This window comes from Anolis sagrei, chromosome 2 (genome assembly GCF_037176765.1).
Source record: "Anolis sagrei isolate rAnoSag1 chromosome 2, rAnoSag1.mat, whole genome shotgun sequence".
NCBI classification, from domain to species: Eukaryota; Metazoa; Chordata; class Lepidosauria; order Squamata; family Dactyloidae; genus Anolis; species Anolis sagrei.
Window position 1 is genome coordinate 187,515,169 of NC_090022.1, and position 23,580 is coordinate 187,538,748.

At 42.7% G+C, this 23,580-nt stretch overlaps 1 protein-coding gene across 5 annotated transcripts in view; it reads left to right on the forward strand.

The window, feature by feature from the left end:
- RARG (retinoic acid receptor gamma) overlaps nt 1-23,580 on the forward strand; it is a 179,415-nt gene that overhangs the window by 142,636 nt on the left and 13,199 nt on the right. For all 5 annotated transcript variants that reach the window (XM_060762922.2, XM_060762925.2, XM_067464261.1 and 2 more), the window contains 2 exons: nt 17,321-17,469; nt 22,200-22,341. In XM_060762922.2, coding sequence (XP_060618905.2) covers nt 17,321-17,469; nt 22,200-22,341 — 291 coding nt within the window. The remainder of the gene's footprint in view (nt 1-17,320; nt 17,470-22,199; nt 22,342-23,580) is intronic.

Below are 23,580 nucleotides of genomic sequence, written 5' to 3' on the forward strand. Positions count from 1 at the left end.
GTTGTGGGGACCCGCAACCATAACATTGTTTTCGTTGCTACTTCATAACTGTAATTTTGTTACTGTTATGAATCATAATGTAAATATCTAATATGCAAGATGTAGTTTCATTCACTGGACCAAATTTGGCACAAATACCCAATACGCCCAAATTTGTATACTGGTGGGGTGGGGGGGGGGGAATTGATTTTGTCTTTGGGAGTTGTAGTTGCTGGTATTTATAGTTCACCTACAAACAAAGCGCATTCTGAATTCCACCAAGGACAGAATTGAACCATACTTAGCACACAGAACTTCCAAGACCAACAGAAAATACTGGAAGTGTTTGGTGGGCATTGACTTTGAGTTTTGGAGTTGTAGTTCACCTACATCCAGAGAGCATTGTGAACTCAAACAATGATGCATCTGGACCAAACTTGGCATGAATACTCAGTATGCCCAAATTAGAACAGTGGAGTTTGGAGACCTTGACATTTGGGAGTTGTCATTGCTGGGATTTATAGTTCACCTACAATCAAAGAGTCCCTTGAACCCCACCAATGATAGAATTGGGCCAAACTTCCCACACAGAACCCCCATGACCATAAATACTGCATTTTCCGATGGTCTTTGGTGACCCCTCTGACACCCCCTCACAACCTCTGGTTGAGAAACACTGACCTAGTATGATCAACAGTGGAACAATTCTGATGAGGTCTTCCAACATAACATGGATTTTTGACACCCTGTAGGCATATTCCAAGTCTTTTTACACCAGTTTAGAACCACTTGTTTCCTGATATTTCTACAAAAATCTTTTTACCCTAAGTTAGAATTTTCATTGTTAAAAATAAAATTTTCCCGAAGAAACCCAAAATATGAAACAATGTTAGGAAATGCCCAAACAAAGAGGGGGACAATGTTTTTTTTTTCTTCTAATCTCCAATTTGCATTTCTAGTTGAAACTAGCAACCCCATTTTGATCCAAGATTATTTTATTGCCCCCTTTACTCTTTTTTTACTAGTGTTACATGTATTGACATAAGTGCATATGTGTGTGTTTCACTGTATAGATTGTCACATGAACCGGTGTTGAAAGGCTAGTTAAAATACAGTCAACAAATGATTAAGCCATTATGCACTCACTTTTGGATGTTTTCTTCTCGTCGATCTTGCTAAACTGGTGTGTGGGTGCCAGAGTTATATGGAGGATCGCATCTGCTTGTCTGTTGGTTGTCTCCCTCTGCAAACAGAGGTTCCTCTTAAGCTGATATAAGAATCCAGTCCAACCACCCACCTCCCCCTTGAAATACAATGCAACATGTTACTCCTTGCAAAATTGGAGGATAGGGAGGCACTTTGCTGTGAATCACAAGAAAAGTGATTCAGTTGTAACGTCTGCCCAGCAAAAGCTATTTAGCATTGAATATTTTTGCCTTGGGGTTTTCACTACATGAATATATTGTGTAGAAAAACAGCTATACCTAAAATTGCAATCCAAAGCAATTTCCTAATGAAGATGTGCATTCTGTCAAGGACATGGTGACTTAACATAGATTCCCAATTCTGGGAGAGTTGGGAAGGATTTGAATATACCACAGGGAGTGAATAATATATGGTGTTGTTTGATAATTTAGGAGTGTTTTAAGGCAAGGAATATTCAGAAGTGGTTTTGCCAGTTCCTTCCTCTGAAATAGAGGCTTCAGTACCCAACATGTCTTGGTGGTCCTCCATCCAAGTACTAATCAGGACTGATTAAAGGAAGCATATGAATCCTTTGATCTTTGCTTTCGCCGAGTCCCACTTTGGACATATGGTGTTGGGAAGTCTGAGCTCCTCACTTCAGACCAATAGATGTATGCCACATTGCCATCCATATCATGCCGGTAAAACACCACCCGTTTCTTTGGGCCCTTCCACACAGTCATATAACCTAGAATATCAAGGCAGAATAACCCACAGTATCTGCTTTGAGCTGGGTTAATCTGAGTCCACACTGCCATATTGATATTGTGGGATTTTATTCAACTGTGTGGAAGTGGTCTTTGTCAGCATGTTGGCGACTGGCATGACCTCCACTTTCTACTGGAAATAATCCCAATTTGATCCCAAATACATGATAATTGGAAAAGGTTCAAGTAGCAGGTGATAGGGGAGTCCTCCATGTGAGACTTTGGAGAGCACCCATAGGCTCTGCAGTAAACCATTTATGCTTGTTTATGACAACTACCTTTGTTGTTGTAGGTTTTTTAGGGCTATATGGCCTCTAGACCATGGCCATATAGTCCGAAAAAACCTACAACAACCCAGTGATTCCGGCCATGAAAGCCTTCCACAATACATTAAACTACCTTTATTCTTGGCCCTCAGACTCTGGCCAGGTTTTTGATTTCATTTTCATACCCATTATGGGTATTTTACTTCATAATGGAATGGCTATATGGCTTTACTTCTGTGTTATTGATTTGTGTGAGATAACACACCTGGAAATAGATCTACTTCCCAAAATATTTGATGGGATAAATGCAAATTATCATAATTTCTGTGTGATCCTTGCTTTCATACATGAGTGAATAAAATTTAGAGCCAATCTACACATTACAGAATGAAGTCACAGAATCCTGTTTTGTTTTCACTTCGGTGTCGTTCACAGAGTCTTCCAATTTAATGAAAACACATTGTGTTTTGTGTTTCCAGGTTTAGACCTTTGCCACTAGGCAAAGGTCTAAACCTGGAAAAGTTACTTTTTGGATATTTCTCCTTGAATCTTCCCTAAGCAGTATGGTCACGGTTTTCGAAACGTAACTCTTGGAACTAAGAATGGCCTCCTCCCCCCTCTCCTTCAAAAAGCTATTAAAAACATATCTATGCAAGCTTATGGGGGGGGGGGGGGATTACTGTATATACTCAAGTATAAGCCTAGTTTTTCAGCACATTTTTAATGCTGAACTGGATTATTGTGCCAAGAGGAGAGGAGAAACTGTATGCCTCAATTAATGTAATTTTATTGGTATCTATTTGCATTTTGAAACTTACCAGTTGCTACTATATTCCCACCCTAGGCTTATACTCCAGTCAATATGTTTTCCCAGTTTTTGTGGTAAAATTAGGTGCCTCAGCTTATATTTGGGTCAGCTTATACTCGATTATATATGGTAAATATATCTATTTGCACCTTACCTAGTTGCTAGCAGCCACCTTGGTAAACTGCTGTTTTCCATCTCTCCCCCAATTATTTTAGTCTAATTTTAGAGATTTTAAATGATATTTTAAGGATTTAATATGTTAGTAATCATGTGGATTACATTATGTCTTGTTCATTTATGTTGTTTAATAATTTATTGAATTGTTCTTGATTTGTTTCTTGATTTGCTTAAATTACTGTCAGCATTGAATGTTTGCCATTGTGTATTTTGTTGTGAGCCTCCCTGGGTCCCTTCGGGAAGATAGGCCAGGCTGTAAATAAAGTTTCATTGCATTTCATTTCAAAGACAACTCCTAGACTCCCCATGTCATTGTTAGCTGCCTTCAGAGAAAGGTGGGATATAATAAATAGATATAGTTGTAAATTGTACAAGAAAGAGAGAAACCAATGCCTTGAGCCATACATTATTTTAAAAAAACACATTGGGATCCATATATCAAAACTACATTTTTATTGGCCAGCCAGAATGCTAAAATATTATACAGAACGGCTCGTTTCCTACTTAAAGCAACACAACTAAGAACTGAATATTCAGAGTTGTTTAGAGTACACTGTAGGGGTGATACAGATATTTGATCTAGATCAGAACCTTTTTAACAGCTTGTTTATTTAACTTATATTGTAATGTATGTGTATGTGTTTGTCAAATGTTTTTGATATGGCCAATGGGCTACTCAATAAACATAGTAAATAAATAAGTAAATAAAAAATCAGCATGTCCATTTGTCTTGCTGGTTGTAGAGTCTAGAAGTTGTGATCCAAAAAACAACTCTTCCAAAGTGTGACAAGATTATTCTAAACCTTTATTTCTGATGTGGTAATCGACTACATGCAGTGAAAATCCAAAAACTTTAAATCTGTTAAACAAGTAACTGTCCCCAATTTATAGTCTGATGTCATACAATCCAAAATTCTGCCATCTTATTCTGTGTGACTGAAGCTGTGAAGCACTTTCTCCCATCTTGCTTCCCGGAGAAACAGTTGAGTCAGAAAGACTGTGGTTGCTGAGCTCCTGACATTCAGATTTCCTGCCTGGTTTTGTTCCCCAGAGGGACGGGGCTGGACACTTCCCTCCATTCCCAGGGGTGGATGGCCATATTTCATGCTGTTTGTCCCATCTCAGTGAAGGTGCTGCGTTGGCCTCCTGCCCTCTGGGAATGTGTTTGGGATTGTTCCCTCTGTTCGAGCATCAGATGGCTGTCAGCGCAGGGGGGATTTATGGCAGTCGCGGCTCTTCCTTGTGTCCATGGAGGCGGGAGAGCCCTGTCCTGCTGTGGAATTTATTTCCTGCCCTCTGCTCCCACCTGTTGCAGAGCACGCTCTTTATCTCGATTAATGATGCCTCAAAAGCCTGACGGTTCGGCTTCCGGGCAGGCCTTCTCCGAGCTTTGGGTGGCCTTGGCTTTGGCTCTTTGGTCGCTGGTCCTGTGTGCTTGTTCTAAGCCTTCATGCTGTGTGACTCCAGGCAGGCTGGCCGGGTGCTGTCAGAAGCAATAAAGGAACCCAGGAAAACATGTCTGTTCAGTCGCTTGGAGGGATCGGAGACCTGTGCCAGGCTGCCCGGAGATGCTTTGCTCCTTTCCAGTTTTCATAATGCAGAGGCAAATGAAGGGCATTTTCCCAGAGATGGAACAAATAGGGTCAAGGATGTGGCCCTTGTAATGCATAAATCCTTCACTTCAACCAGTGTTATCTATAGTCCCTTTGCCTTATGCTTTCCAGGTCCAACCTCATCTTTGGAAGCTAAATTGAGGCCCCTTCCACACAGCTGAATAAAACTCACTACCTCTGAGGATGCTTGCCATAGATTCAGGCGAAACGTCAGGAGAGAATGCCTCTAGACCATGGCCATATAGCCCGAAAAAACCTACAAGAACCTAGTGATTCCGGCCATGAAAGCCTTTGACAATACATTAAAATTCCACATTGTTTTGAATTATGATATATGGCAGTGTGGACTCAGATATTCCACTTCAAAGCAGGTATTGTGGGTTATTCAGCCTTGATATTCTGGGTTAAATGGCTGTGTGGAAGGGCCCAGAGTCAACCCTGGTTAATACTTGGATGAGAGATTACCAATGAATATCAGGTGCTTTAGACTGTGTTTCAGGGAAAGAAACCAGCAAAACCACCCCTGAATGACATAAAGTGGCCATAAGGCAACAGGCAATTTGCAGTTCTCATGTGTTGCGATCTGCCATTCAGATATTTAGGGATTCGTTTTACGAAGCTAAAGCAATCATTGGATTGTTGTATATCTTCGGGGCTGTATTGTCGAAGGCTTTCATGGCCAAAATCACTGGGTTGTTGTAGGCTTTTCGGGCTGTATGGCCATGTTCTAGAAGCATTCTCTCCTGACGTTTCACCTGCATCTATGGCAGGCATCCTCAGAGGTTGTGAGGTCTGTTGGAAACTAGGCAAATGAGGTTTATATACAAGTCGAATGTCCAGGGTGGGAGAAAGATACATAAATCTCACTTGCTTGATTTCCAACAGACCTCTGCCATAGATGCAGGTGAAGCATCAAGAAAAAATGCTTCTAGAAGATGGCCATACAGCCCAAAAAACCTACAACAACCCAGTGATTTTGGCCATGAAAGCCTTCGACAATACATAAAGCAATCACATAATTTTTTACATATCTTGCACAGCAGTACCTAACTTTTTTTTAAAAAAAAATGATGTTGAGGCTGAACTCCGTGTGGAAAACTCTACATTTAAAATGTGAACTTTCCAGCTTACTTCTAATCTGAATTTACAAAGGGTTCATCCAGACTGATTAAAAAAGACTCATAATTTGCTCCTCTTCTTTCTGGTTTTATAATGGATTAAAATAAAACCACCTGAGAAACTGGTATAAACAATCTGGGATCAATAAAATACATATGGATTCTCTAAATCAGAACCTTTCTGGTCTTTGTAATTCATCTGGATATAGCCAAAGCTCCACATTTTTAATGGTTTTTAAAATTAATATATTTGTTTTGTGTCTACCCAATGTTTTCCTTTTGAGAGCATAAATCAAAGAACCTGGGACTCCTGGGAGTGTTCCAGTTAGAGTTTAATCCATTTTCATCTGTCTTAGTTGGATCATTTCTTTGTTTGTTTGTTATACAATTAGTAGTCCAACTGTGTGGCACCATTGCAGATGGATGTATTCTGGCTTGGGGGAGGGTGTACTTTATATATACAGTTTACTCCTAAGAAAGGAGAAGGAACCAAATTTTCATCCATTCTCCCATCCCCTAATCTAATCTATTCCAAAATCTGCTACAGAGCCAGTTTCTCATAGCAGTTTGAGCATTTAACTATGATTCTGGAGACTATATTTCAAATCCCCAGTCCACTGAAACTCACTTTTTAAAAATCGTGTTAGAAGTGACTTGAGAACATACTGCAAGTCGCTTCTGGTGTGAGAGAATTGAACATCTACAAAGACATTGTCCTGGGGACACCCAGATGTGTTACCATCCTGCTGGGAGGTTTCTCTCATGTTCACGCATGGGAAGCTAGAGCTGACAGATGAGAGCTCACCCCATCTCACAGATTCAAACCGGCAGCCTTCAGGTTGGCAACCTAGCCTTCAGGTCAGCAGTTCAGATGGCACAAGGGTTTAACCTATTGCGCCGCCACACTCACTGGGTGACTTTGGGTGAATTATACTCTCTCAGCCTCAGAAGACAACAAAGGCAAATTCCTTCTGAACCAATGATGCGAAGAAACTCCGTGGTACATTCACCATAGGGTTACCATGAGTTGGAAATAACTCGCAATAACAACAACAACAAATTGTATTTTTTACCCACTTATATTCACAACATCAGAGCTATGGACACCTGATATGCTTCACATATGTGAATATCCTCCTCTTCAGGATTCCACAAATAATTCCATGTTGTGTCATTCCAAGAAGAAAAGCCTCCCAAAAATGTTTGGTGGCACACTGCTGTTTGTGTTTTTATTTCAGAGGGATATTCTTTGTTTCCCTTTATCATCCCCTTTTTTCTCTTAGTTTTTAATTTTCATTTGACCACAGAACACAAAAGGCTGAACACAGCACTGTGAGCAGAACCAGTAAAAAAAAAAAAAGAAGCACACCTACATATGTTATATAATCACAGTGTGCTTTTAAAGTAAAGGTATGTTCTTGCTTTTAGTCAGAGCTTTGTATTTGTGAGATTCAATTTGTGGCTGTTTTGACCATTCAGAAGGTATCTTTCCCCTCCTTCTGACTTGTGTGGAAGATCTAAGCACTCTGCTTACCTCTGGCCAAGTCATTTTTGTTTGTTTCCTTCTTTGATGCCTTTCCGTACAAGATAAGATTTACACCCCCCTGGGGTTCCTTGGGGCAGTTTTCAGCTGCTTTGATGAAATGAGCAGTAAGAAGCCCTGGCCCAAAGGAGATGGCCAGATTGGGCATGTCTCAGAACATATTCTTGGCTCATGTAGGGTTTGGGAGTAAAGTGTTCTTATGGTGTGCCTTCAAATCATTTCTGACTTACGGCAACCCTAAAGTGAACCTTTGTTGTTGTTCATTTGTACAGTCGTTTCCAACTCTTCGTGACCTCATGGACCAGTCCATGCTAGAGCTCCCTGTCGGCCGTCACCACCCCCAGCTCCTTCAAGGTCAATCAAGTCACTTCAAGGATGCCATCCATCCATCTTGCCCTTGGTTGGCCCCTCTTCCTTTTTCCATTTTCCCCAGCATAATTGTCTTCTCTAAGCTTTCCTTTCTTCTCATGATGTGGCCAAAGTACTTCATCTTTGCCTCTACTATCCTTCCCACCAATGAGCAGTCGGACTTTATTTCCTGGAGTATGGACTGGTTGGATCTTCTCTCAGAACTCAGAAACATTCACACCTAGCTCCAGCAGACATGAGTCCTTTGTCCCACCCTGGTCATTCCACAGATATTTTCCTAGTTCCAACAGACCTCACTACCTCTGAGGATGCTTGCCATAGATGCAGGCGAAACGTCAGGAGAAAATGCCTCTAGAACATGGCCATATAGCCCGGAAAAACCTACAATAACCCAGCACTCTCAGAACTTTCCTCCAACACCACAGTTCAAAAGCATTTATCTTCCTTCGCTCAGCCTTCCCTATGGTCCAGCTCTCACATCCGTAGGTGACTATGGGGAATACCATCGCTTTAACTATACGTATCTTTGTTGCCAGTGTGATGTCTCTACTCTTCACTATTTTATTGAGATTGGTCATTGCTCTCCTCCCAAGAAGTAAGCATCTCCTGATTTCCTGTCTGCAGTCTGCGTTTGCAGTAATCTTTGCACCTAGAAATACAAAATCTGTCACGGCCTCCACGTTTTGTTCCTCTATTTCCCAGTTGTCAATCATTCTTGTTGCCATAATCTTGGTTTTTTTATGTTTAGCGACAACCCAGCTTTTGCGCTTTCTTCTTTCACCTTGATTAGAAGGCTCCTCAGCTCCTCCTCGCTTTTGGCCATCAGAGTGGTGTCATCTGCATATCTAAATTTGTTGATGTTTCTTCCAACAATTTTCACTCCAGCTTTGCATTTGTCAAGCCCCGCACATTGCATGATGTGTTCCTATCATGTGAACCTATCATGGGGATTTCTTGGCAGAATCTGAGTTTGCTTTTGCCTTCCTCTGAGGCCATGAGTGTGCATGTCAAAAAGAGAAAGATCTTGCATTCTTTCTCTTTCTTCCACCTCCTGACCAGTTTTCCTTACACAGCATTCTGTGTTTATGTGTTCTTTTCAGGTAAATAAAGGCCCTCCCCTGAGATCTAATCACCTGGCTGGGCCCCTTTTGTGTGCTCCTATCTCCTGGCCCTGGGGAGCCAGTCATGCACTGTTGGAGCCAAGGAAGCAGCCGCCAAATACCTATTGTCTTATCTGAAAGAAGAGGATAATGGCAGAACCCTTTAATGCATGAGCTTCTAATTGTCCCCTCTTCTCTGATGTTGATGAGGATTTCTTGGGAAGCAGACAGATGGGAGAGAGGAGAGAGCAAATACTATTGTTAGGTGCCATGAAATAAAACTATCAAGGGGTTTCCTTGCAAGATTGGTTCAGAGGGGGTTTACCTTTCTTTTCCTTTGAGGCTGAGAGAGTATGACATGTCAAAAGTCACCCAGAGGGTTTCCATGGTCGAGCATAAATTTGAACTCTCTAGAGTCATAATCTAATCTTTAAACCATTGTTGATATGGTAAGCAGGCATTTGAGAAAGAAAGCATACAATGTCTTTCTAATTCTGTTTTAATGTTTATATGGATTAGGTTTTAATTCACACATAATTATAGTTTTTGTTGCTAGCCTCTTTGAGTCTCCTTTGGTAGAGAAAAAAATGAGGTTATCATTATAGGGTTATAGGTTTTTCGGGCTGTATGGCCATGTTCTAGAAGCATTCTCTCCTGACATTTCACCTGCATCTGTGGCAAGCATCCTGAGAGGTTGTGAGGATATTTGCCACAGATGCAGGTGAAACGTCAGGAGAGAATGCTTCTAGAACAGCCTGAAAAACCTACAACAACCCAGTGATTCCAGCCATGAAAGCCTTCGACAATACGTTATCAATCATTATTAATTCAGGAAAGTTTGGAGGGTGTGTGTAAATATAACGCTGAAATATAGATCGTAACCAGGAGAAGACATGTTGCAATCTACATTAGCTTGTCCAAGAGTAGTTCATCAGCTCATTTAGCCTTTTATTTTTTTTTAAAAAAAATCAAGTTTTAATAATAGTTTTATTGCATCTGGAACAAGCAAGAGAACACCTCAGTTATTTCCACTGTCCTAACAGATGGGATGGAGAGCATATTTGATTGCTGCTATTGTGTGCCCTCAAGATGGCAATCCTAAGGTAAATATATCATGGTGTTTTCTTGGCTAGAGTTATTCAGGGGAGTTTTGACACCAACACCTTCCTCTGGGGTTGAGAGAATGGGACTTGCTCAAAATTACACAGTGAGTTTTTCCAGAGCCCTAGTTCAGCACTATGCCATACTGGCTTTCAAAGTATCACATTGTTCCTTTCAGAAATATTTAAAATTAACGAAGTATTCTTTAATTACAAAAATGTGAGTCAAGCACTGAAAGGGTTAAATGAATACAATGACTGAGCAAAAGCTGCAGTTCTATATAAGCAGGTGTGCCTGTAGCATAGTAGCTGTCAGTCTGAGGTAAACCTCAGTGGAAGAAAAGTCTCAGTCTGTGAGAAGGCCTCACAGTGTGAGATAGACTTTAGTCTGTGAGAGAAGCCTCTGTGTGAGGTAGGCCTAGCCTGTGAGAATTCCTCAGAGTATGAGAAGGTCTGGTGTGAGAAGCTTCAGTGAGACAAAGCCCCAGGTTGAAGGCCTCGTATGTAAAGATACTGTGTGAAGCTCCAGTGCGAAGGCTATTGTGTGTAAAGCTCCTTTGTGAAGCTCCTGTGTAACTTCGGTGTGAGAGGAGTCTCTGTGAGAGTGAAGCTGCTTAATCTGCATGAGAAAAAAGGCCAGCGTAGAAGCAACGAAGAAAGTATAAAAAAACCTTATACTTCCACAACCTCTGAGGATGCTTGCCATAGATGCAGGTGAAATGTAAGGAGGGAATGCTTCTAGAACATGGGCATGGAGCCTGAAAAACCTACAACAACCCCTATTAAAAACTTTGCAGAACAATGGCTTCAAACAACAAGAAAGGAGATTCCACCTGAACATGAGGAAGAACTTCCTGACTGTGAGAGCCATTCAGCAGTGGAACTCTCTGCCCCAGAGTGTGGTGGAGGCTCCTTCTTTGGAAGCTTTTAAACAGAGGCTGGATGGCCATCTGTCAGGGGTGATTTGAATGCAATATTCTTGCTTCTTGGCAGGGGGTTGGACTGGATGGCCCATGAGGTCTCTTCCAACTCTATGATTCTGTGGAAACCTTGTTTTTGTAAATAGTTCAACCATATTATTTTACTACAAAGAAAAGCCTCCTAAGAGAGATATAACATTGGTTTGTGTGTTTTTGTTCTTTTTATCACTTTGGGCTACTTGTGCTGGGCCATGCTGCTGCTAATAAGTTACTCTGCTATACATTCATAGGGTGGGTTTTTTGTTCCAACATTCAGAGCACCTTCTGTCTCTTTTGCAAGGCTTTTTGATTCTTTCTCACCAGAATCTACTGCAATAAAATTACTTAGCCTGAAGGCTAGGGATGAATCAGTGGGACTTGAACTCTATACTGTTGGCTCCTTGGGCAATTTCTCTGCCAGCTTGTGTATCCAAGAGTTCCCTTCAGAGGCATCACTTAGTAACTGTTGCCTAGAGATCATCTTTAAATAAGACCGCATCTTTCATAATCTTATAGGTCATTGTCAAAGAGAAACAACTAGTTTTTCCTAACAGTGTGTACCATTGTGGTTCTATGAAAAGTATTAAATCTGGAAAGGACTTGAAAGCACACAGAAACAACAACAACAACACTTTGAATAGATGTGGGGTCATTGGCAGTGGCTTGCTTCAACTTGAGCCAAAATAAAAGGGTTCGTTCAAGCTTTTGTCTGAACACAGATACTCAGTACATCCTTTACCTATGTGAAAATCTTGAGTCATTTGTGTCTGTGCTCTTCCAAAAGTACATTTATGAAATATGTACTGAACTTTTCTTGTATAGAGAGGGACTTTGTACTAGGATGACTTCTTTGGAGTACAACTTCCAGTCTTTCCCAGCATACGGGCTGGGCAGTGAATTCCAAGGAAGTAACTGCTCAAAGCTCTGTTGAGTTAAATCATTGATTCATCTTACTCGGTAGGAAGAACTTTCTAAGATCTCAAAGACATATAGATGTATGAAGCTATTGTTACAGACATTCCTTTTAAAAACCTAGGCAAGCTGGACGTTGAAGCTAAGACTTTCTATTTGCAATGCATATCGTTACCAGTGAGGACATGGCTGTCCCATTCATCCTGTTTTGGAGAGGAGAAGGTCGTAAAGAGATAGCCAGAGTGTGGTGTATCTACACTTTAGTATTAACTCAATTTGACATTTCGTTATTGCTATGGAATCATGGGAGTTGTAGTCTTACATGGTGTTTGGCCTAGTGCCTCAGCAAATTACAAATCCCAGTATTCCATAACATTGAGCCATGTCAGTTAAAGTAGTGCCAAACCTTTAGTCTTTTCCAGCACAAAAAGGAAGTGGGGCTGAGGAGAGAACTGGGGCAGCACTTTTAAGGTGTTGTCGAAGGCTTTCATGGCTGGAATGGAGCCCTCGGTGGCGCAGTGAATTAAACCCTTGTGCCGGCAGGATTGAAGACCGACAGGTCGCAGGTTCAAATCTGGGGAGAGGCGGATGAGCTCCCTCTGACAGCTCCAGCTCCTCAAGCGGGAACATGAGAGAAGCCTCCCACAAGGGATGATAAAACATCAAATCATCCGGGCGTCCCCTGGGCAACATCCTTGCAGATGGCCAATTCTCTCACACCAGAAGCGATATGCAATTTCTCAAGTCTCTCCTGACATGACAAAAAAATGGCTGGAATTACTGGGTTGCTGTGAGTTTTCTGGGCTGTATGGTCATGTTGTAGAATGCATGTTCGGGAGAAAATGCTTCTGGAACATGGCGATACAGCTCAGAAAACCCGCAGCAACCTAGCACTTTTAAAGCTGATACCCACATACAGTACCACATGAGCTTTTGTGAATGTCAGCCCTCTGCTTCAGATGCACTGATGAATTCTATCTGATGAAGTGGATTGAAATCCACAAAAACTCCTGTTGAAATAAATCGGGGAGAAGGTTGCCAAAGCCCATGTGTGTTGATGACTGGGCACATATTGTTCCAAGCAGCTAAGGGGATGTGTACGTCTAAATGTGCACTTTCCATACTGCTTTTAGAACAATGGGACTTACTGGATGGGAGAAATATTGTTAAATTGGGAGATGAGAAGTTCACTCAAATCCTACTCTGTTGATCAGGTTAGGTGTTAACAGCAAACAGCTGGTTGGTGCAGCCACAAAAAGATGACCCGTGCAATTGCTGACAAACATCAAAAGAGGCAATCACCTTGAATACAAAGTGATGTGTAGACCAGAATGAAGAAAATCTTTTGGACTCTTTGATGCTGGAATGACATTATTAAGGATGGGAACGTGAGGTACCCCTGTGAACGTGAGGTACCCTTCTGCAACACACCCTGTTTCTGTTACTGAAACACCACCCAAGTTACAGTTCCAGTTCAGAATATTCCCATAGTACTGTACACCAAGACTTTGAGGAATTGTCTGCTTCTTTCTGTATTTCTACAGAATCTCTGCCAGTGAAGAAGCTGGTTCAGCATATTATTCCAGATTCAGAGAAGAAGAGCTGTTGCAGAGTTATTTCCTAGCCCAAGGCTGTAAACACTAGTTTGTTTATTGTAGAGAGTCATTTATAAAGGCGAGGGAAATACATAAATGGCCTGCTATTGTCACAAGCACTGAATATTCATTGGAGGTTTATTTTGCCAGAGTGGGAAGTCTGAATTTGTTTATTGTCAGGTCAGTTAAAAGGGATAAGCACTAGAGACATGCTGGCGGTTGAGGGGTTTGTGTATACTGGTTATCTATTGCAGTGGACTGGCTGCGAAGTGCCATTTCCCCCTTTGCAAACAAAGCTTGTGCTGGAGCCAGGATTGGGAGATATTTACAGACAGTGGGAAGGTGAAATGAATGGAGGAGGATTTCTGGACCTTTGCCTGCATCTCGTCCATAGATCGTGGTTGTTCTCATTGGCTATTGTGGGCTTCATCTAATGGCTTCATCTAATGGCTTTCCTGGGAATAAGAGGTTTCCAAGACCCTAGTCATCAGGACTTACAAGCACTGCAGGCAGGGAATTCCTAATGTAAACATTGAGACAGCCCCTTGTCCCCTCAAATAATTCTAGTTGAGTCCCCTTCGGGGTTGAGAAGGGCAATACACAAGTACCACAAATAAATAGGTAAAGGTAAAGGTTTTCCCCTGTAGTTGAGTCCAGTCGTGTCCGACTCTGGGGGGTTGGTGCTCATCTCCATTTCTAAGCCAAAAAACTGGCGTTGTCTGTAGACACCTCCAAGATCATGTGGCTGGCATGACTGCATGGAGCACCCTTACCTTCCCGCTGGAGCGGTACCTATTGATCTATTCACATTTGCATGTTTTCAAACTGCTAGGTTGGCAGAAGCTGGGGTTAACAGCGCGAGGTCACGCCGCTCCTTGGATTCGAACCTGCAGCCTTTTGGTCAACAAGTTCTGCAGCTCAGCGCTTCAACCCACTGCACCACTGGGGGCTCCTCGCAAATAAATAAAAATAAAAAATAAAATAATAGTGGAAAAAAATTCACATCAACCAGATCTTGTTGGTTATTGGACATTAACAACTTCCAAAGAAAGGAAACGGTAGTTCAGTATTCTTTTTCATCACGGAACAACCTCAAAAGAAGCTTGTCACCTTCTTCATCGTGATGCAAACAAACTGAAGGACACAGATATATAAACCCTTTTTCCCAGTTCCAACAAACCTCACCTCTGAGGATGCTTGCCATAGATGCAGGCGAAACGTCAGGAGAAATGCCTCTAGAACATGGCCATATAGCCCGAAAAACCCCACAGAACTGAAGGGCAGTTGCTTTCAAAAGTTAACATTTTGGACTACAACTGGTTGGGTGGGTAATTCTCTAAATTGTTGTTCAAAAGAATACCCTCTCCAAGTTCTGCCAAGAACAGGCTAAAATGAGCACATGGCATTTAAAATTATTGTTAATAAAGTTGGAACTTAAAAAACAAGAAAGACTTGGCTAACTTTTGAGATGCATGTTTTGATAAAATGGCAGAATATGGAACTCCCTTTCATTTTTAGCTTTTTATTTCATCCATCTTGTTCTTCTTCCTGAGTCCACATTTTACCTCTCCAATGTAGTTCTAGAAAACTGGATGAGGACATGGATTGAAGGACGTTTTATGAGTGGGGAACTGGATTAAAGGCTATCCCTCCACCCTTACTGTCAGCCCCACAGTTTTTCCCAACCTGGATCCCTTTTGGAGAGGGTCATTCCTTTCTTCCCTCCCCCCAAAGAAGGGGATTAGGTTACACAGCTCTGGTAACAATTCCAACCTGTTTGGCCTGGAATGTGGCATTTAGGGCCTTGTCACAGGAAATTCTGTCTGTGTTGAAAGCTAGAATTGCAAACAGTTTCATGCCTTGCCTGGGTTGGGGGTGGTAGGAAACGCTGTTGGAGCTGAGGGAGAGCTGTCCAAGAGTCGGTGGGTCACTCCGAGGGCAAGAGGCAGGGATATTTGGGACTAATCTTTAGTTGATGTGAAGTTTTATTGTGTGTGTTTGTCATGCAATGCAGTATTCTCTTTTGGCTGAGTTAGACTTCAGCTCCCATCAGCCACAGCTAGTGGTTATGATTTGCAATAAAGGTAAATGAAGTAAACTGACAAGAAAAGGTGAAAGGAGGAGGAATAGTTAGAAATTGGGGCATTTTGAAAGCAAAGGAGGAATAATTGGACAGTCACTGTCAAATTAGAACACTTGGAGTGTATGATTCAATGGTATGTAGAGTCACCAATTGTGCTTTCCAATACCAATAAAAAGGTAAAGGTTTCTCCTTGACATTAAGTCTAGTTGTGTCCGACTCTGGGTGGTGGTGCTTATCTCCATTTCTAAGCTGAAGAGCCGACGTTGTCCATAGACACCTACAAGGTCATGTGGCTGCCATAACTGCATGGAGCACTGTTACCTTCCTACAGAAGCGGTACTTGTTGATGTACTCACATTTGCATAGTTTTCAAACTGCTAAGTTGTCAGAAGCTGGGCCTTACAGTGGGAGCTCACACTGCTCCCCAGATTCGAACTGCCTGTCTTTCAGTCAGCAAGTTCAGCAGCTCAGCAGTTTAACTCATTAGACCACCGGGGGGGGGGGGGGGAGCGATTTGTAATAGCTGTGGTTCAAAACACTAGGTGCCTGCTCTTGAATGAATGAATAGTTACATCAACTTCTGTGATGCTGGCTGCCCAAACTTTAGTTGTCCTCCTTTCCAATATCCTTGTTGTGTATTAGGTCTGACCATGCTTGGTAAATGTTGGCTATGAAGCAAGTTCAAGATCTTCTAGAGATGTGAGCTGACCTTCAGCGAGTAATTTCCTTCTGCCTCGGTTTATCTCTCTGTAAAACAGAATAGGAACATTGTTGTCTCTGGTGGGCCTGGACAATTATGTTTACCTGTAAGGGAGACAGTAGGTCTAAACTTTAGCACAGTGTGACAAAACAGAGACCACCTTCTTCTCTCTCAACAGTTGAATACAGGAACTCAAGCTGAATGGGGAAGTTTTAGGATAAATTCATAATTGAATTCAATACCATGAGATGCAGAAATTCTGGGAAGTTGTCTTTTTGGACTACAATACCCACATTCTTCCAGCTGGCATGGCCACACTGGATATGCTGGCTGCAGAATACTGGGAGTTCACAGCCAAAAAGTTTTTTTTTCAAACTGTGTTAAGATGGAGAGACTGCTGCCAACTTGGGTGATGTGAAAAGGGAAACTACATAAGATCAGGGAAGATAAAGCTATTAGTGGCTAGGCTACACACTGCCTCTGTTATCAGAGGCCATGGATTCTTACTACAAGCTGTGGGAGAATGTGAGAAGGGAGGACTGTTGCCTTTTTGTTCTGCTTGTGGGCTTGGGGTGGTTACCTCTGGGAACAGAATGTTGGAATAGACAGGTGGGACTCCTAAATTTTGGCATAGAATAGTGTGCCACTTGACAGATTCTTGAGTCCCCTTAGGGAGATAGGGTGGAATACAAATACATTATTATTATTATTATTATTATTATTATTATTGTCATCATCATTTAATATGTCACTTGGTTAAGTGAGAATTCAGATCAGGGACCCCCATAGTTTAGAAAGCCTATGACTCCTAGCACTCCTGAGCCATGGTATCTGTGGTATTCCAGGAGTTGTAGTTCCAAAAGTAATATTTCCAAGACTTGGTCTACTCAGTCCTAATCCAGCTTGGTAACTACCAACTCCATAACCCTGGGTACTACAACCATCCACTAGAACAAACAGAAATGAAAATTGAACTTGTTTTGAGCAGAATGTCGAAAGTGCAAGTTTCCAACTGACATGCATTTATTTATTTTTCCCCTCTGCAGCGGTGGAGACCCAGAGCACCAGCTCAGAGGAGATGGTCCCCAGCTCCCCCTCTCCTCCCCCACCTCCACGTGTCTACAAACCTTGTTTCGTCTGCAACGACAAGTCCTCTGGCTACCATTACGGGGTCAGCTCCTGTGAGGGCTGCAAGGTGAGTGACGAGAACTTTTTGCCAGGTTGGGTTACCCCACTTTCAAGCTTACAAAACATATGCACAAACCAGGTGGGGAGGAGGGGAGATGGTGTCCCCAGAAGCTGCCTGGTGCTCTGGACTCCCCAAACTCCTGAGCTCAAGCCAGCGGCGTCATGCCTGCAACTGTTCCGCTCAGAGGGTGTGGTTGGCTGCTTTACCCAGGCCTCTTTCCTCATCAAGAAAATGTTGCAGCAGGGAATTCCAAGCTGACATGTGCCAACACCCAAAACAGATTATGCAAGCGAGATGAAATGTACAAAACAAGCAAATGTGTCTTGTTCCAGTAGTGGAACCTGGGTTCTTGGTTGCAGAAATACACTCCATAATTAAAAAGGAAAAAACCCCACAGAATCCACTGGGGAAAACAGTAGGGAGATTTCCTGCAGATATTTTTGAATAGGACTTCAAATCGCATGATCCCACAGTGTGTTGATGGGAGGCAAGGGATTACGGCAGTTGTAGGAAAATGACCAAAAGAAGGAGCAGAGAGAGTAAAAGTAAGTTTATAGGAGGTGAGCCACCATGTTTCCCATTTGAGGTCTTTTTAAGGTATTTCCCAGGACTCACATTAAAAGAACATCAGATGAAAGAGCCACATCAGCCTTGCTGCCTTACGGTCCATGTATTTATTTCAACACCCTAGAGTCTAAAGCAGTGGTTCCCAACATTTATTTCGATCAGGGACCACTTTGACCAGGGACTGCTCTCCAACATTAGGACCAAAAGGATTACAAATCAGTTTTTAGATTTGGTTTGATTATTTGGGGTGCTGATTCAGCTAATTGCAGTGGATAGACCACATCAGCTCTAGTTTCTGATACAGAATGTAGGCCATCCAGTAGTTGCCATCTGCTTGCCCACAGAAAACCATATTTATTATTCTAGAGCTGATGCGATCTATCCAATGCAGTTTTCTGAATCAGCACCCCAAATAACCCCAGGAACAGGCCTGCAAACAAAGACACCAAGAAAAAAAGCTTTTGTTTGAGTGTGTTATTATCCGTGGATTTTAACACTGGTGTAAAAAAAGAAAGAAGAGGAGAGGGCTAAGGTTGAGAAAAATACAAAAAGCGGAGTGCAAGACCCAAGAAATTGTGTTTGGCAATGGGAGCTAATAATAATAACCACAACAACAGCAACTACTACTACTACTACTTTGGGGGACTAAACAGGGTCTTACAAAGGGCTGCGTTCCCATTACAACTGATGTGTGGCAATAGGAGCTAATAATAATAATAATAATAATAATAATAATAATAATAATAATAAACAAAGAAAAAACATGGCTGTGGCTCACAAATGGAACTCTGAAAAAGGAGATGGAGGGCCTGATTCTGGCAGCCCAAGAATAAGCCAGAATTGAAAAGTCGACAACAGATCCCAAGGGTAGATTCTGCAAGGTAGCAGATGAAACAATAGATCACATCCTCAGCTGCTGCAGGAAGATTGCACAGACAGATTACAAGCAGAGGCATAAACTCATTGCTCACATGACTCATTGGAACTTTTGCAACAAATACCATCTGCCTGCAACAACTAACTTGTGGGTTCACAAGCCGGAAAGAGTTACACAGAATGAACATGCCAAACTCTTCTGGGACTTCTGGATTCAGACGACAGAGTTTTGGAGCCTAATACTCCTGACCTCACAATCGTGTTAAAAAAACAAAGTATGGATCGTCGATGTCGCAATCCCAGGTGACAGCAGGATTGCAGAGAAACAATTGGAAAAGCTGACACAATATGAGGATTTAAAGATCGAACTGCAAAGACTCTGGCACAAGCCAGTCAAGGTGGTCCCAGTGGTGATGGGCACACTAGGTGCAGTGCCTAAAGACCTTGGCCTGCACTTAAACACAATCGACGCTGACAAAATTACCATCTGCCAGCTGCAGAAGACCACCTTACTGGGATCTGCACGCATTACTTGCCGATACATCACACAGTCCTAGACACTTGGGAAGTGTCCGATGTTTGATCCAATCCAATTCTTGTTGTTTTTCAAATAGTAATAATAATAATAATAATGATAATAATAATGATAATAATAATAATCAACTTTGGGGAACTCTCCTCTCTCATGCTGTCCTCCAATGGCACTGGGGAAGCTGCGAGAATGGAGTTGCCCTCCTTCCTTCCCTATCCTGTCTCTTGCTCTCCTCCAGTGGCGCTAAGGAAGCCGCAAGAAGGTGAGAGCAACGGTGCTGGCCTCCTTCCATCCTTCTCTCTCCTTCTCTCTCTCCCTCTCCAACAGTGGTACGCAGCCCTGGCGGCAGACTTTATTTTAGGCCTTGTGGCCCACCAGTGGGCTGTGGCCCACGGATTGGGAACCACTAGTCTAAATGGACCTAATGGATGAGGAAGCAGCAATGGCATTTTTCCAGGAATGCAGTGCTGGGTGGGGAGCTTGGACACATGTCACTACACAGAGTTTTCATTGGGATTATGACACGGAGGAGAGGCAGGGGTGTAGTTTCTGGGGAATGAAAGCATTGCTCTGAAAATACGAAAAAGTATCCCACCCCCTCCATGAAAAGCTATCAGACCTCTGTGCTTGCATTCCTTTGCAAACTTTGCTTGCTCCTTTTCCTTGGATGCCACAGCTGCCTTTCTAAATGCTTAATTGACTAAAATGCTAGAAATATAGGAAGATTTCATTGGGAGGGACATGTTCTTATTTAGGAAGGCAACATCTTCATTTTGCTCTTCACCACTATAGTTACACTCCCGGGGAAGGGCGAAACCCCCAACACTGATCCCACTTTCTGGCCCCAGAGTGACAATTTCCCCAACAAAAATGAGAAAGAAAACAGTGCAATCACATTTCTCATGTACTGTCTGTTTGGTGTTGTAGCTTTTTGCAATAATATTACAATGTTCTCTTTAGCATTGATGGTAAACGCTATTTAACAATAGATAGTGGAGTCTTCTTCTCTGGAGGCTTTTCAACAGAGGCTGGATGGCAACCTGTCAGGAGTGCTTTCATTACGTCTTCCTGCATGACAGAACAGGTTTAGAACGAATGTCCCTTGGGGTCTTTTCTGATACTGTAAGTTATATAGTACTGGACTAAGGACTGTGTGGATCCTCCAGAGGTTGCTGGACTGCAATTTCAGCTCTTTCTAACCAGCATAATTAGGGAGTGAGAAATAATGACAATATCAGCTAACAATGTTTTCAAAATATTTGAAGGATAGTTGCAGATCCAGTGTTTAAGTAATACATTAACTCTTCGCAGCTTGGATTCCTTCATGTCCTCCAGGACTAAAAACCCATCATCTGTCAGCTCAAACTGTGCTAGCTGGGACTTATGGGAGTTTTAGCCAGATATCATTGAAGGGCATCTATTTGGCAACATTTGATGCAGTTCTTTTATTATCTTTGTTGTTTTGCTATTTCTTTTCAAGTTGACTTTGATGTATGGTATAGTATCATGATATTTTCATGGCTAATCAGAGTGTATTAGCCATTCGCCTTCCTTTATGACTGGGAGAGTATGACCTGCCCAAGTTCACATACTTGGCTTCCATAAGCTGAGTAGAGGCTGAAGCCTGGTTCACGCAAACAGCTTTGTCAGGTTTTCCATAAAATAACTAAGGGCCCGACACTATTAGGAGCTGTTTACAAGGTTACATATCCTAAGGTATTTGCATCTATAGATTCAAAGTAGATTATTCCATAGAGCTTAACTTAACAAGTTAAACCCCTATGCCGGCAGGACTGAAGACCGACAGGTCACAGGTTTGAATCCGGGGAGAGCACGGATGAGCTCCCTCTATCAACTTCAGCTCCTCATCCGAGGACATGAAAGAAGCCTCCCACAAAGATGATAAAACATCAAAACATCCGGGCGTCCCCTGGGCAACGTCCTTGCAGACAGCCAATTTTCTCACACCAGAAGCGACTTGCAGTTTCTCAAGTCGCTCTTGACATGACAACCCCCCCCCCCCCCCAAAAAACAAAAAACCTTAAGTCCTGATAAGCTGAAACAAGGAACTAGTCCTCAGGGCTGCCGAAGTGTCTCTGTGCTTCGGAAAAGGGCCATGGATATCATCCTATGCTGGTACCATCGACATTAAGCAAAGAGGAAAAAACACATTCACAGCTTAAAACTAAATGTGTCCTTTTAGTTGGAAAGGAAACAGAGTTTTGAAAAAGTAATATTTTTGAACTATAGTACTTCAGACTAGTGTTAACTGATGGATATCAGGAACTGGAGTCTGGTAATGGGTAAACTAGCTAGGAAAGCAGCTTGCTAGGAATGACCTAAAGGTAAAGGTAAAGGTTTCCCCTGACATGAAGTCTAGTCATGCCCGACTCTGGGCGGTGGTGCTCATCTCAATTTCTAAGCCGAAGAGCTGGTATTGTCCGTAGACACCTTCATGTGGCTAGTATGACTGCATGGAGTGCTGTTACCTTCCCGCAGAAGCGGTACCTATTGATCTACTCAAATTTGCATGTTTTTGAACTGCTAGGTTGACAGAAACTGGGGCTAACAGCGGGAGCTCACCCCATTCCCCAGATTCAAACCACCAACTTTTCAGTCAGCAAGTTCAACAGCTCAGTGGTTTAACCTGCTGCACCACCAAGGGGCCCTTAGGAATGACCCATGGAAGAAATTTTCTCCTCTTTCTTATCCACTTGGTTATCTGCTTCTCTCACACACAATGTTTCTCTCTTTGTGTCAGGGCTTCTTCCGCCGGAGCATCCAGAAGAACATGATCTACACTTGCCACCGTGACAAAAACTGTCAGATCAATAAGGTTACCCGCAACCGTTGCCAGTATTGCCGCTTGCAGAAGTGCTTTGAGGTTGGCATGTCCAAAGAAGGTGAGCAAACTTGGACACCAGATTCAGTTTTGGGGGATAGGCTTCTACTTCAAGCATCACAAGAGTGTGGTGTAGATAGGGCACAAAAGGTGAAGATAATTTTTAAAAAATAGTGTTAAGAAGCTCTCTGCTGGATCAGGCCATAGGCCTATCTAGTCCACCTTTCTGTTGCAACACTGACCAGCCACAAAAGTCCACAAAAGGAGCAAAAGAGAAAGCTATAGAGTGGCAATTGTGAAAATTATAGAAGTGAGCAAATCAGATGGGAATGAACTGAAAGCAAAAAGAGAAAGTAAGGGAGAATGTTGTCGGGAGGCTTCGGATGGGCCAGTATGCCCAATCCCCATGCCCAGTTGAGCATGTCTACTTTGGAAGTATGAACCTACATTAGGGACTGCTGTCTACATGTTATGTATGAACACAGTCCAGTTTGGCTTGAGGGAGGGGTTACAGGGAGAGAAAACTCTGTCACTATTCTCTTCTGATGCACGGTAAGAGGAGTTAATTCAATCTTTTTTCTGGGACGAGGTGCGGGGAGAGGAGGCTTTCTGTCCCTTTAAGAGTGCTGTCAGCCGGCTGGCCTTTCCAGAGACGGAGTGCCTCTCAGCGGCTGTTGCTTTTACTCCCAACTGCTTAGGCATGTATTTGCGCTGGCCGGGGCCAAGGCTCACATTAATCACCATCTCTTTAAGAGCCCCTAATTAGGGATGTCTAGGTCTCAAAACCTGGCAATTTATTTCCGAGGGCCTGTCACTTTTAAAGGGGAGGAGGGCGAGGAGGATCAGACCAGTGGGTATGGGTATAGGAGGGGGATGAGGTGGAGGGTTTAGAAGGACAGTTATCCCAATGAGAGACAGGAAACGGGTGGCCTAAGGGATTTGGACAAGCAGAGCCCTTCCTCCCTTTCCCTCCGTGTCTCATCAAGACTCAAATGGGATTCGGGTACTGAGCAGGCTGATGGTTTCAAGAACTAAATGCAGGGAAAATATGGCTTTAGGGAGACTGGAAGCTTGCTTTTTCTGCAAAAAGACCTCTTTTACAGAAAGCCTTTTTACAAAGCAAAGGAATGAGCCATCGTGTTGCTGTGGCAGTTCTTCCCTTTGTCCAGTGTGTTGTATTTTCCCTTGCTCTCTTTCTCTCTGTATTATGCGTTCTCTCAAATGCTGCATGGCTTGGCTGGCAGTCCCCCCACCCAACCATCCCACCCCCACCAGCATTGTGCTGACTGTGGCTATAAGT